A 14,359-nucleotide genomic window follows, 5' to 3' on the forward strand; every position below is an offset into this window, starting at 1 on the left:
CCCATCCTTGCGCCGCTTCCCGCGTCCTCTTCCACTCAGTATCTTCTGACTCTTCTGTATAGCGCCTTACTTTCTCCTTGGTTAGCACCTATGTACTGCTTTACTACCCAATGGCACTGAGCGGCTCAGCTATCAGACTGGTCTCTACGGACAGCAGTACAGCAGGGGATCTTCTAATCCGCTCCACCAGCATTGAACGCAGTTTGGTTGCCAAGAAGCAATGGACCCTCCATGAGAGGCAGCAAGAGACACCCAGAACTTCATCCATCCCTCCTGCACTGTCAGCCAACAAACCCCAGGAGCGCAGGCTAAATCCTAGGACACTACAAGCAGGTACCAGTAGAGAGGATTCAAAGAAACTGCTTGTTTTTTCTTGCCTCTGTTTCCAGGGGTGTTACTGGGCAGAGATGGGCGTGTGGCTTACCTAGACCGAGGGATGTCTGTATGTGTGTTGGGCTCTGTGTGTGGGGGGGCTCTGTGTGTGTGTGTGTGTGTGTGTGTGAGTTGGGCTCTGTGTGTGTTGGGCTCTGTGTGTGTGTTGGGCTCTGTGTGTGTGTTGGGCACTGTGTGTGTGTTGGGCACTGTGTGTGTGTTGGGCGCTGTGTGTGTGTTGGGCGCTGTGTGTGTGTTGGGCTCTGTGTGTGTGTTGGGCTCTGTGTGTGTGTTGGGCTCTGTGTGTGTGTTGGGCTCTGTGTGTGTGTTGGGCTCTGTGTGGGTGGGTGGCTCTGTGTGTGTGGGTGGCTCTGTGTGTGTGTGTGTGTGTGTGTGTGTGGCTCTGTGTGGGTAGCTATTTTTGTAGGTTGCTCTATGTTGGACAGGCCGCATGGTCGGGCTGTCCCCCCTCCCCGCAACGGGACCCGGACCCTGGCTCTCCCTGAATCCCCAACCAGGGTCCCCGGCGACCACCCGAAGTACCCTGCAATCCCTCCACCACAAGACACCAGCCCCGGACCCAGCTGGCCCGGGTCACCATCCACACCCCGGCCTCGGCCCAGCCGCCATTTTGGGTACTACAGCACGAGGCCGCGTGGCCTCAACTCGACCCTAACCCTGGGCCCGGCCGGCCCCGACATCGAGGCACCAACCTCCGCCCAGGAGGCAGAGTGACCACTTGGCGAGTCAATGGGAGAAGGAATCGTCAACGGCTCTCCTCCGCCAGGTGTCGATCACCCCAGGCCGCCCTGGGCGCTGGCTCCACCCCCCTGCTGGGTGTCTGGACTCCCTCATCCCGGACCTCCCGGCCCCCCAGGCGCGAGGGTCCGGACATCAAAGGGGTCCAGACCTATAACTGGGGCAGGGCCGGACCAGGAGGGCAGTTGTATCCTGGAGTCGAGAGACCCGAGAAGAACTCATCCGTGACTGGCCTGCTGGCGCTGCCGCGGCCCTCTGCCTCGTGAAACCATCGTCTTGGCCTGCTGGCGCTGCCGCGGCCCTCTGCCTCGTGAAACCATCGTCTTGGCCTGCTGGCGCTGCCGCGGCCCTCTGCCTCGTGAAACCATCGTCTTGGCCTGCTGGCGCTGCCGCGGCCCTCTGCCTCGTGAAACCATCGTCTTGGCCTGCTGGCGCTGCCGCGGCCCTCTGCCTCGTGAAACCATCGACTTGGCCTGCTGGCGCTGCCGCGGCCCTCTGCCTCGTGACACCATCGCCTTGGCCTGCTGGCGCTGCCGCGGCCCGGCTCACAGACTCTCCAGCTCGAGGATTGTGAGCTCGCATCTTGCCACCCCCTGTACCGACCCGGTACCAAGACTGTCCCGCTACCCCCTTTTCCTTACAGAGACTAGAAGTGAGAGGACCCTCCGGTCCGAGATATCCTGTATCGCTACTATCCTTGCCTTACGTACCTTATATAAAGCATTGAACTCGACCTGGTGTGGTGCCTATTTGTGGGGAGGGAGGTGACTTGTCTGTACGATCGCCGGAGACGGTCCTCATCGGGGACCTCTCCCTCAGTATTCGGCCGACCCTCAGAGTCCCCGTCTAACACTCTATATGTGGGTGGCTATGTGTGAGTGGGTGGCCCTGTGTGTGAGTGGGTGGCTCTGTATGTGGGTGGGTGGCTCTGTGTGGATGGCTGTGTGTGGGTGGCTCTCTGTGTGGGTGGCTCTCTGTGTGGGTAGCTCTCTGTGTGTGTGGGGGCTCTGTGTGTGGGGGGGCTCTGTGTGTGGGGGGGCTCTGTGTGTGTGTTTGGGGCGCTCTGTGTGTGTATGAGGCTCTGTGTGTGTGTGGGGCTCTGTGTGTGTGTGTGGCTCTGTGTGTGTGTGTGTGTGTGTGGAACTCGCTGTGTGTGTGTGTGGCTCTCTGTGTGTGTTGCTCTGTGTGTGTGTGTGTGTGTGTGTGGCTTTCTGTGTGTGTAGCTCTGTGTCCGCGAATACTCTCTACTACTCTCTAATGCTCACCTATTGCCATTGTAATAATAATAGTAATAATTTTATTTCGCATAGTTACTTAAAACCATTGCAATACAAAAATAGGTTAAGAACAGAGAATAATAAAAGTACAATTCTAATAAGAGAATAAAACATTCACATTTCCTTAGTTCGAATGTGCACGCAGCAACTTTGTGAGCAATAAAGTTTTTTAAAAGTTCAACTTTATAATTGTAAAATATTTCTACTTTCCCGATGTCCTCATAGGCTCTTTGAGTCAGTAATGTCATTCGACAAAGCGATATTAGATCAATAGTACAGGGACCGTTATAAATTAATTTCAGGCATCTTTTTTTCCACTGCCTTCATAAATTTTACGAAGCTACAGCTCAAGCGAGAGTCATGGGGAGAAAAGCAAGCCAGAACTGCCTTCCTTCGTGTGCGGATTCCTTGTAAATGACAATACAATTTATTTATGTTTAAAAAAAATGAAAAAAAATGTCATGAGCAATGCCAATAGCTCTACCTTTAATAATGCTGAGACCATTGCATTGTAAATGCTTGTTTATGATTAGAGGCATTGTTAGAATATCTGTCTCTATAAAAAGATGGTGAAGACTTCATAGGGCTGTTTTTGCTGCTAAGTGTTTTCTGAGGGTAAAGGGAAGTTTTAGGAGCATTAGTAGAAACAAAAACAACTTTTAAAGCGAACGTTTTGAAAAAAGTTTGCCACATGTCCTCCTGCACAGATAGGTAGTTAATCAAAACACAGCAGCCCGCTTCACTGGCAGTTACCATGAAGTGGATAAAGGATTCCTGTGTTAAAGTGTTTCCTGGGCTCCTAATCACTGCAGTAGTGCCGTTTAAGGTGCAATTATGCATCTGCCATCAGCAATACCCAGACAAATCCCAAGACGTGATCTGCTTAACGAATGAAAGCTACCTCACAACAGTGATGTGAAGGATGGTGTGACTGAAGGATGGGATGGAGGGTTCCTCAAGAGGAAAAATCTTTTTTAGGGGCTAAAGCTTTGCTTCTGTACCCTGCCAGTTACCTGTACTTAACTAAGTCAGTGAAACAGGAAGCTCACTCCAATTTGCTGCACGGGTATTTCAAGGTTAAAAAAAAAAATTTGGAGCAAATAAATAGCAAACAACATTTCTATATGCATTATTTTACAAACGGTCCACATAATATGCTATCCATCTCAAAGTACAAAGTTAATCACTGAACACAGTATGAGTTGTTCAACTAAGTCACGGGGCAAATAGAACATATTCAGGCAGCACTGCCGTAAGAGAGAGGAATCATCAGCTTTGAAAAACGAGTTGCAAAAGAACATATTAAAAAATGCACGCTGTTTATTCATGAGCAAAATAAACTAGTTATCCCAGTATACAGGAAGTAGTCAAGCACATTAATGTAGGTGAGAAATGCGTTGCATGTGCTTCAACTTAACTTACCACTGCTTGGATTTGAAAGCCAGTTCTTTCCAATAATGGAGCTCTTCCCCCACGGTAGCAAAGTTACTGCTCCTTAAGTCCAACATGATGAAAATGCCGTCAGATCCAGGACAGCGATTTCATTTTCCTACTAAAAGAAAATGTTTAGGATATCACTTTCGTCACAACTGTTTACCAGACCTTTACAGAAAGCTAGAGACAATATTACATCAGTCTGGTAAATAGGACCACTCACTAAGTTAATACACCTTTATTAAAAGTGTATTTATTTTAGTAGGTTGCCAAATACAATACCGAATTTTGAAATATAAACTAACACTGTTCTGGACATGGCAAATTTGTCTATGACTGCTCGAGAAAATTCCTTAAGCCCGGTGCTGTTTATCAATGCTGTAACAGTACTTTTATTAGTTAATTAAAACAATAACTATTAAAACAAGCATGTGCAACGCAATAGGTCATGCATTTACGAGAGTTTAAGCTATAGGCATTGTAAATGATAATGCCTTTATTTTATGTGTTTTTAAAACAGATAAATGAAAGGCAATATCATTTACAATGCCAATAGCTTAAACTCTCGCAAATGCAATACCTATTTGAGGTTCTTTAATTTTGACTCCATCTTACATTTGTCGTCATTTTGTGTTGCCTTTACACAGGCTGCTCTATTCATGAAGTGTCTCTGCCCTTTGGACTGCAACGTGTTGAAAACCCCCTCTGTCCTTGTTTTGAAACCAATCTCAGACACCAGCTGGCCTAACTGCATACAGACAGGTCCTGCCATTACTGATTGACCTATAGGTGCTGTAATTGATTGACTTATGGGTTGGGCAGAAACACGACTTAAGGGGGACGTTCTGGTTACATGATGCCTTGTTTTGAATGTTTTCCTATTGGCTAATATTTTGCAGATCTTGCATGTCCATATTAGGTATTTTGCATGCTTGCAAAAGCTAGGACTGCCCCTTACTTTTATGCTGAGTTTGTAACCCTAAGCATATAAAAGGCTTCTGTGTTGTGTACTCTTTAGACTGCCTCATTCAGTTGCTAAGGCTCCTGTGTGACGTAGTCTCACTTATTTAAGTTTAATAAAGATGTCTTTTCATATTTCAGCTTCTGTGCCAACTTCTTTATTATCAAGTACCCCTGAGAATGAAGATTTGAGTTCTTCAATTGGCGCGGCCAACGTGGACTTCATCAGAGAAGTGACTTTCTGAAGGAGTGATCTTGCCAGGAGACTGAAATCTACTGAGGAGGACATGACAGGATTATACTAAGAAAGTACTCTGTGCACGGAGATTCTGGGGATTCTTTGTCTCTGCAGCCCAGTATATTTCTGATCTTCCTGATTTTGATCCTCCACATGATGTCACTCCTGACTGAGAACCTTTTTGGCGTGAGTATTCTAAAAAAGGACCGTTAGGTCATTTAGAACTTGGCAGTTAGAATTTGGACAACCTTTTGATTGGTAAGAGTAAGGTAGTTTAGTAACGCTTACTGTAGCTTTGGAATTTTGGAATTTGTGTTGGCCAACTTTGGATATGTATTTGATATGCAAATTGCAATTTGTGTAGGCAGGTAATGAGGAGATTTTTCTCTATCTGGTTTTGTTGAACGGTGCACGTACGAAAAGTACATTAGGCACTACTTTGATTATAATACTTGCATATTCTGCAGTATTTTTGGCATGCCTGTTTTCAAGCTCACATCGAAGAATGTGTTGCTTTTTTGGAAGGTACCATAGTGTGATGTGAAGTAAATTAGCCGGCTCCCCTAGAGGGAATATCTAAATAGGTTTAGATTTAAAAACATATTTCTTCCTTGGTGATTTTGTATCCCCAGGGAATTAAAATATGACATAATACAAAACAAGGATCCTTTGTTCTGTGCAGTTTTATGAATGAAGATATGCAGAGCGATATTTGGTGTTCTGCTTGCCAAAGCTAGTGAATTGAGTGTATTTTCGCTTCTTGGACATACATCAGTCTGTTGGGCTGTTTTTGCAGTCTTTTGGAACACAATAGAGAAGCGCTTCTTGTAAATATGACTTACAACTAATATTTACAAATGGTTTGGTTTAAGTACAGTCTGTGGGCTGTCCTTTGTTTCTGTCCTGAGTATTGATATGTGGGTTAAATATGTGTTTAAATGTCTATGTGGTTTTCCCATTAGTGCAATTTCTGTAAGTGAATAGCGATGGCGCTATTCACGAAATAAATGGCTAAAGCGCGACATATTGTGTGTCCTGAGTGTTTGACCCCTTTCTGTTATGTCTGAAATGAGCTCAATGTCTCTTCGTGGTTTTTCTTGATATTTTCAGTCTATTAAGCAAAATGTCTAAATGCTTAAAAACTAAAATTTAAATTAACATTCACTAGGAATAAAAAAGCCTCAAAATCGAAATTGTGTGTTTTGTAGAAAAATAAACTTATAGTATTTTTTTTACTTACATACATTGTGTTAGATATTAACAGGCAAACACTTCAGCTGAAGTAAATTTTTGCTGAACTCAAACCATATTATAGAACACGCATTGATATGTTTTAGTTTGAAAAAGACTGCCACCGTGTTCATGTTACAAACACTGAGAGACAAGCTAAATAAACAGGAAGATTTACTCAGCCAGGACTTTGCCCTCAGTTGCACGGGTGAATCTTTGCATTTCAGAATGTTGTTTTAAAAAGGTTACAAACATAAGGTTCATTATTTTGTATTATAGGAAGACATTTCGATTAAGGGTTTTCCTCTCTTTAAGCATTTCTGTAAGCATATTCTTGGTTCTATTGCTAAATAATAATTAACCCATGTAATGAAGAAACATTTAAAAAAAAAAAAAAAAAAACAGTAACAGATGCTGAACAAGATAAGTCATGTGCAAGGAAACTAAAAAGTTAACGATGTCCTGAACATTGATTGGCAATCTCAGATAACGATCAATCAGGGAAATTGGCTGTGCGAGGTCAGTTTCAGGTGAAGAGGTCAGTTTCTTACAGTTCATTTCAGAGTAAACCTAGTTAATGTACACATGAACTAGGGAGGCCAGGCCACCTTGTTCGCCAGGCTATCTTTGCAGGCCTGCGTAAAGGAGAGAGGGCGCAAAATGGTGACACAGAACAGAAAAAAAATGAAGTCAGACTCGAGGAATTACAGAACCTCAATATGTGGAATTATCAAAAATGATTGGGTTTATTAAAAATAATTATTAATTAAGCAAAATAATTATTAGAAATAAGTGCTTCAAAATTCGTTTTTTTACTATTCATGAAGCTTAATACTTATACTGTGACCTCCTAGCATTATAATCTAATTTAAGTTATGTTATACTGCATAATGAGGACATTAGCATATAGAATTTCACTTGGCGCAGGCGTGAAAAACTCATTTTTCTCAGGATTTGCATGAGATATGTCTAATGTCCAATCTCTGCAATTTGTAAAGAACATTCTGAGGATGATTAATATGTATCATAATTATAGGATATTTATTTTTAAGTGCCAAAAATCGAATTTGGGTAAATAGACTATTTAAACAGCATTTCTTTCATTTAGAGTAGCTTTAAAGTGCTTTAGGCTTCAGTAAATGCATACATTTAGGTATAATACAAATTTGCAGGTTGTTCCCATTTGGGTTTGCTTTTAAATGGCTCAGTGAGCCAATGTGCCCGGTGCAGAGGTTTGAGTTTAATATCTGGGTGGAAGGTTTTAACTTTAGCTGGACCTATTGAGACCTTCATCCATTTAAGGTTGATGAACTGAGTACCATTGCAAACAAGCATTTGTTCTAAAAACTGGTATGTGTGTAATTATGTTCTGCGAATTATTCACAGTGACTGTTTTAATAATCTAAGCATAGAAATAAATTGTAGCCCCTAACAGGAGTAATATATATATCATGTGTTTTTAAATAGGGTTGGTTATTGCACGTTAGAAAGAGTTGGGAAGGCTTTTTGTCTTTTTGTCAGCCTCAGAGTGAGGAAGAGGGAGAGGGCTGAGGAGCCCGCAAGGCAGATTTTGACCTTAAGGTCAGTGAGGTGGGAGTTAGGAGTAAGTGTAAACAGATGGAGAAATCATTACTTGGAAAAGCAGGGCCTCAAAGGGTGTTGGCACGGGACACGCAGAGTGTCTGTGAAAGAGTTTTATTTTTGGAAAATCAAAAAAAAGGTGATTTAGCATGTTTTTAAAAGATGGTTGGTTACAGTTGATATTTTGGGTGTTATGTGCAGTGTCAGCAGTGAAAAAAGATGTGTTTTTTTATTATGACTTCTTTTGAAAAGAAATGTTTCTGCGTTTTACATATTTGTTTGCATTTTATCCTTTTATGAATTGTTCCTGCTGGTCCTGTGTGTCAGAAGAGACACAGTAAGTTGTATTTGACAGCCAATCTCCACTAACTGGTGATTTGCTGTCAAACGGAGGGTGAGGATTTTAAACCTGACAAATTAAGCAGGCCCGAATATTGGGTTTTGGGCTGCAGGTTCACAGTGCATAAAGAGCATAACATGGTGTTGTGCGTCACCGCTCATTTACATATGCTATTGTTTTGTCTTTGCTTTTTGTACTTGATATACAGCAAGTATATCTGATGGCTTGACATGTCCGTTTTGTGCGTTTTTTATTTTATGCATGTTTTTGTTTTATGTTGCTGCTTTTGATACTATTACAAGTTTACCTGTGTTGTGAAGGGATATACATGACGATGCATATCGCTGCACAACAGTTGGGTAGATTTGCTCCGACACTAAATTTCACAGATATGATATTTATATGCTGTAAACAAGACAGGCAACACTTCATCAGTGTATGTCAAATTTGGCTATAATGGTATTTGAAGAAAAATAAAAGAGATATACAGGATCAAAGTGTGTCACCTGCTGTTAGTCACGCTACTGCCCCCTTCCCTTAAGGAACAGGCAGCCCTAAATTTATGTATCCTGATTGGACGTAAGGATAAATTATAAATCTGTGACTCTTGTACATGGTGACCTAATTTCTAGATTACATTAGTCAGTTTTGTTCTGCTTCCTAAGTAGTGTATGGCTTTGTACCATAAAGGAAACAAGGTTTCATTTTTCCCTGAAGAAGGAACTGGAACATAAGCTGAGATTACCGTATATGGTGTAGCGGCCAGCGGTAGAGCTAACATTTGTGAACTATTTTGATTTTTTGTGTATCACCCATACTCTTGGTGATGTGTCACATGCCTGACTATCACCCAAGTAATTTCTTGTTCTTCCTATAGATTTTTCTTTTGCCGCTTCTCCCTTGACCGATGTCGCATCATGCCTAGTTATTGGGGATTTTAGCTGTGTCCTAGTTCCATTTCCCTTTTCCATATTCCTTTCACCAGTTAGCCCTTTTATTATTATTGTTGTATTGTTCCAGATTGCAGTAATGTACCAGAGACACCCATATTATGTATAATTCCCTTTTGTATGACCAGACTGGTTTTTAAGAATTTTCTTTAGGCCTACTTCGATGTTTTCCAGTCTGACTGTCAGGGTAGTGATGGACTGGTTAACTGACTCAATACTATAGTAAGACAAGTTTTCCACCTCAATAGGAGATACCTTACGTTTATTTTTTTGAACATGACAAATTTTCAATGACTGTTTTAATTTGGATTTTTACCCTTTTTGTTCCTGCTTCTTTATTTTTTGGTGGGATTAGATGTGTTCTAAATCATGGAAATACCAGTACTCTCTAGTTCTTGTCTTTTCTTTCCACATTTTGATCATTAGCCTGTGTATTGCATAGTGCACCTGATGCACAGTTATTAAAAAGGAGTTATCTACATGTCCCTGATAATCTGTATCATGTGATCTCTCTTTTGAGGTGTTCTAGATAAGGAATTTAGGAACACCTAGACGTAATCATTGAAAAAGAAAAAAGAAATGTTTTTCCCATTAGACAATGCCACCATGTGTGAGGACATCCAGTCAGATAGAATTCCCATGTAACTATCTACCCTTAGGTGGCAGAGGATAATGAAGGATACCCAATTGAAGAGATTAGAAGTATTGCCTTTGAGAATGACGGTGTGTTCTAGTCCAGAATTGTCCCATGGCGTATGGCCACTCCATCGCAGATTGCAGGCCACCTGCTTACAGTCCCCTTGTTAAAAACAATAAACTGTTTTTATACTAAATTGAAGGAAACTAACAACTATGTCACATTTCCTATGTCACTGGGTTCTGCGGGATTAAGTCATAATAACCTGCGGAACTCACCCACAATCTCATCAGTGACAGCTATAGATGAAAAGTCCCAGCACCCAGAAAAGTAGCAAGGCTGGACAGCGATCGCCCGCGCGCCATCAATGGTATCTCCAAAGCATCGTACTTGCTCCATCAGACGGCATTGGACATCACAGAACCAGAGTTTCAGTGCAAAAGAGCAAAAGAGAAGGATCCCTGTTGTTTTGAGGCTTCAGTTTTCTACCTGTCATGTACTGGTAACCTCTGACAGTGTGCAGTCCGTTGAGCCCCTTGGCCTGAGCTTTGGCCACACACCCCCTTTTCTTTGCTCCAACGGAAGGGCAGTGGATCCAGGATTGGCAAAGGCACTACATTGTGGTACCCATGATGAAAAGAAAATTAAATGAAAGAGCAGCCTGAGCATCCTCTGACACTGAATAGTGAGTGTTGGAGCCTGAAAGTGTTGCTGAGTGTGACAGTCTGTTGCTCTTTCCCGATTAATAGTACTTGGGTCTGCACAAGATGATCTGTGCCCATGACTATCAAAGAGCACAATATCTGTAGTGCCTGCAGCACAGGAAATATATTGGTGCACTGCATTGAGACATTGAGACTTTCAAGTGAGCTGTGAGTGTTTGCCAGGAGGGCACTCCAACGGATACTGAGAAGCACCATTTTCATGAAAGGCCTGAATGAAGAGGCCTTTGCGGAAGAAAACAACAGAAGCAGATTTGATGGACAATAGAAGCCTGCCAGAGCGGCTTGGACGGGCTCTGGGAATTTGCCGTGCGATTGCATAGAACGGGTGTTAGGAGACTGATTCTTATTGTTTTATTGGCATTGTCAATAGTCACTGAAATAACTAGGAGCCCTGAAAATGTTTACAAAATAATTTTGCGATTTGCTTTTGCCTAGGGTTGTGAAAAAAAAATGATAAACCTGTTTGTAATAGTGGTCATTACTTTCTTTTGCTATCTGAATGTTAAATGCTTTGTTCTCTTTGCATTCCTGCTGATAGTTTACATATACCTGCTTTTATGAAATGAGTAGAATGCTCACCTAGCAATGAATTAGGATTTGCCTGTGTAATGGCAAAAGGAGGGTCTGAGGTTCTTTAATTTTGACTCCATTTTACATTTGTCGTCATTTTGTGTTGCCTTTACACATGCTGCTCTATTCATGAAGTGTCTCTGCCTTTTGGACTGCAACGTGTTGAAAACCCCCTCTGTCCTTGTTTTGAAACCAATCACAGACACCAGCTGGCCTAACTGCATACAGACATGTCCTGCCATTACTGATTGACCTATAGGTGCTGTAATTGATTGACTTATGGGTTGGGCAGAAACACGACTTAAGGGGGACGTTCTGGTTACATGATGCCTTGTTTTGAAAGTTTTCCTATTGGCTAATATTTTGCAGATCTTGCATGTCCATATTAGGTATTTTGCATGCTTGCAAAAGCTAGGACTGCCCCTTACTTTTATGCTGAGTTTGTAACCCTAAGCATATAAAAGGCCTCTGTGTTGTGTACTCTTTAGACTGCCTCATTCAGTTGCTAAGGCTCCTGTGTGACGTAGTCTCACTTATTTAAGTTTTAAGTTCAGGCCAAGGCACAGCACTGAGACCGCCTTGCTGTCCGTCGCTGACGATCTTCATATGCTACAGGATAGGGGTTATTCCGTTATCCTGGTGCTTTTAGATCTGTCAGCGGCGTTTGACACTGTGTCACATGAGATCATGACCTCCAGACTAGTTGACATCGGTCTGGGAGGCAAGGCGCTGGCCTGGTTAAGGAGTTTTTTCACCACACGCACTCAAAGAGTCATATTGGGTCCCTACCAGTCAGAGGAGGTGGAGATCTCAAAGGGGGTGCCACAGGGCTCCTGCTTGAGCCCAACGTTATTTAACATCTACGTGGCACCCCTAGCTAACATCATGAGATCCCACGGGTTTATTCCCGTATCGTATGCAGACGATACCCAACTCCTTTTTCCGTTTAAAACCATGACTCCTGAAGTACGTATCTCCTTTGCCCAAGGGATGAAAGAAGTGGCACACTGGATGGCAGCAAACTTCCTTCAGTGCAATGTCTCCAAGACTGAGGTGATGCTCTTTGGGGAGGCCAAACGACTGTGGACTCCTGACTGGTGGCCTCAAGACCTAGGCCCAGTCCCCGAGCCCAAAGTGGTTGTGAAAGATCTAGGAGTTAAACTGGATCAGGAGCTCACCCTTAAACATCATGCTAATCAAGTGGTGAGCTTCTGTTTCCATGTTATTGGGATTCTCCGACGGGTATTCCCCTGCTACTTGATACCACCAGGAAAACACTAGTTCAGTCGCTCGTGTTGAGTAGACTGGACTATTGCAATGGTTTGCTGCTAGCCGCAAATGAGGGGATCACTGCCAGATTACAAGTGATCCAGAATACGGCTGCTCGCCTTGTCCTTAATGCCCCGGCCCGTACTCCCTCAAAACCACTACTGAATAAACTTCACTGGCTCACAGTGAAACAGAGGGTGTTGTTTAAAACTTGCTGCATTATCCACAAGTGCCTCTCTGGGAATGGCCCTCATTATCTAACAAAAAAATTCACCCCATACATCCCCTTAAGATCTCTGAGATCTGGTGATCGTGAATTGTTAGTTGTCCCCAGGTTTTGGAAGACAAGACAAGGGGGTAGGGCTTTATCAGTAGCAGGCCCAAAGTTTTGGAATGAACTTCCTTACGAAATTAGATCATGCAAGGAACTTTTTTCCTTTAGGAAAAAATTAAAAACGTTCCTGTTTAATTACTAGCTCTGGTTGGACAATTAAAAATTATTAGATAGGGCCTCTTGCTCTCAGATGCTGCCAAAGGCGCGGAGATACTCCTCAGGGAGTCGATTCCCAGCGCGGTACAAATGTGCAAATAAAATAAATGTCTTTTCATATTTCAGCTTCTGTGCCAACTTCTTTATTATCAAGTACCCCTGAGAATGAAGATTTGAGTTCTTCATATTGCACTGCAAATACATTCGGCGCCCGTGCTATAAAGATAAAAAACAAAAAGTGTAAGGAGAGAGCGTTAGAGCTATTTGAGAAAATAGTGCTTGGAGGCTGTAATTAAAGCCTACCGATGAACAACACATCTAACAGGAGGTGTCCTCATGGGAGGATACAAAATAAGGCAAGACGGTACTAAGAAGGGACTACTAAGCATATTGACCAATGAATAACCACAGTTTACAGTGGACAATTACACAAGCCAATGAAAAATATAGGCGGAGAGTGGGCGGAGCTTCAAGTCCATACCCAAATAGGGCATGTCTTGCAGAGCAGCGCATGTGCTGCCCAGGCTTGACCTAAAAAGAGACATACAGGGGGGCGTGGCCAACTGCCGAACATGGTGGCAGCTTGAAGCGGGAGCTCCTACAGGCACACCGGCCCGCAACAACTATCCGACCTCTCATCCGACTTATCGCCCGCTCGAAGGAGCGACAGTGGTGCGGGGGACCCGAGCGACGCTCCATGCTCCAACCCCGGTGAGGAACGGCCCCCGGGAACTGCTCCAATCTCCGGCGGCGGACTGAGGCCTGCACCGGCATAGCCGCACCGACCTCGAGTGACTGGTAGGACCCGGGCGGAAGTCCGTCCATATCGGCCAGGACGCAGTGAATCCAGCCGGCCCTTGCTGCACTCTGCTGCGGGGGAGCGCGAGCGCACCACCTGAACAGCGGCTAGCCCTGTGTGGACCGGGGGACTTTCTGGACCGGAGCCTGCCGAGGACACCGTGCAAAAGGCACGAAACTAGCGACAGGGGAGGGGGCCTCCCTGGGTCACAGACGGCGCCATCTTGGGCGAAACGGGCGGCCGGCCGCGCCGTTTTCGCACTAGCATACAGCGGTCAGCGTTGGGGGACCCTGCCGTCTCCCTGCACTACTACAGCTCCGAGACTCACCCCGCATTGGCGAGGGGCCACATCAGCGCCCCACTGTTCTGGCACGGAGAGGACCCTGAGTGGAGCCTGGTTGGAGTAGTTAGCCCCGCGTTGGCGAGGCTGTACAGTAACTCGGAGAGGACTGGGCGCATTCCACGGGGACCCCCCAGCGGGAAACCATTAAAGACTCGCTGGAGCACCGAGTTTGGTGGCGCTACAAGGCGCTCACAGAACGGGGAAAGCCGAGCAGTGATCCGTGCTACAAATCCTTAAGGGGCGACGTGCCGGTCACCACGACCACCGACTGCGAAGCAACTACACCCTGTGGGAGATACCCGGCACCCCCCTGTGACCGGTGAAACGCACGATTGAACCGCCCGGGACACGGGGGCACTGCACGGCTCAGAGGCCACAACAAAGA

At 44.5% G+C, this 14,359-nt stretch overlaps 1 protein-coding gene across 2 annotated transcripts in view; it reads right to left on the bottom strand.

Moving 5' to 3' along the window:
• Window positions 1-14,359, bottom strand: part of LOC144784436 (nuclear distribution protein nudE homolog 1-like) — a 182,731-nt gene that overhangs the window by 132,194 nt on the left and 36,178 nt on the right. The window contains exon 2 of one of the 2 annotated variants that reach the window (XM_078663190.1): window positions 3,831-3,960. The exons of the other annotated variant lie outside the window; for it this stretch is intronic. Coding sequence (XP_078519316.1) covers window positions 3,831-3,916 — 86 coding nt within the window. The 5' untranslated portion in view covers window positions 3,917-3,960. The remainder of the gene's footprint in view (window positions 1-3,830; window positions 3,961-14,359) is intronic. 2 annotated transcript variants of the gene reach the window in all.

The sequence above is a fragment of the Lissotriton helveticus genome, chromosome 10 (assembly GCF_964261635.1).
Source record: "Lissotriton helveticus chromosome 10, aLisHel1.1, whole genome shotgun sequence".
Classification (NCBI taxonomy): domain Eukaryota; kingdom Metazoa; phylum Chordata; class Amphibia; order Caudata; family Salamandridae; genus Lissotriton; species Lissotriton helveticus.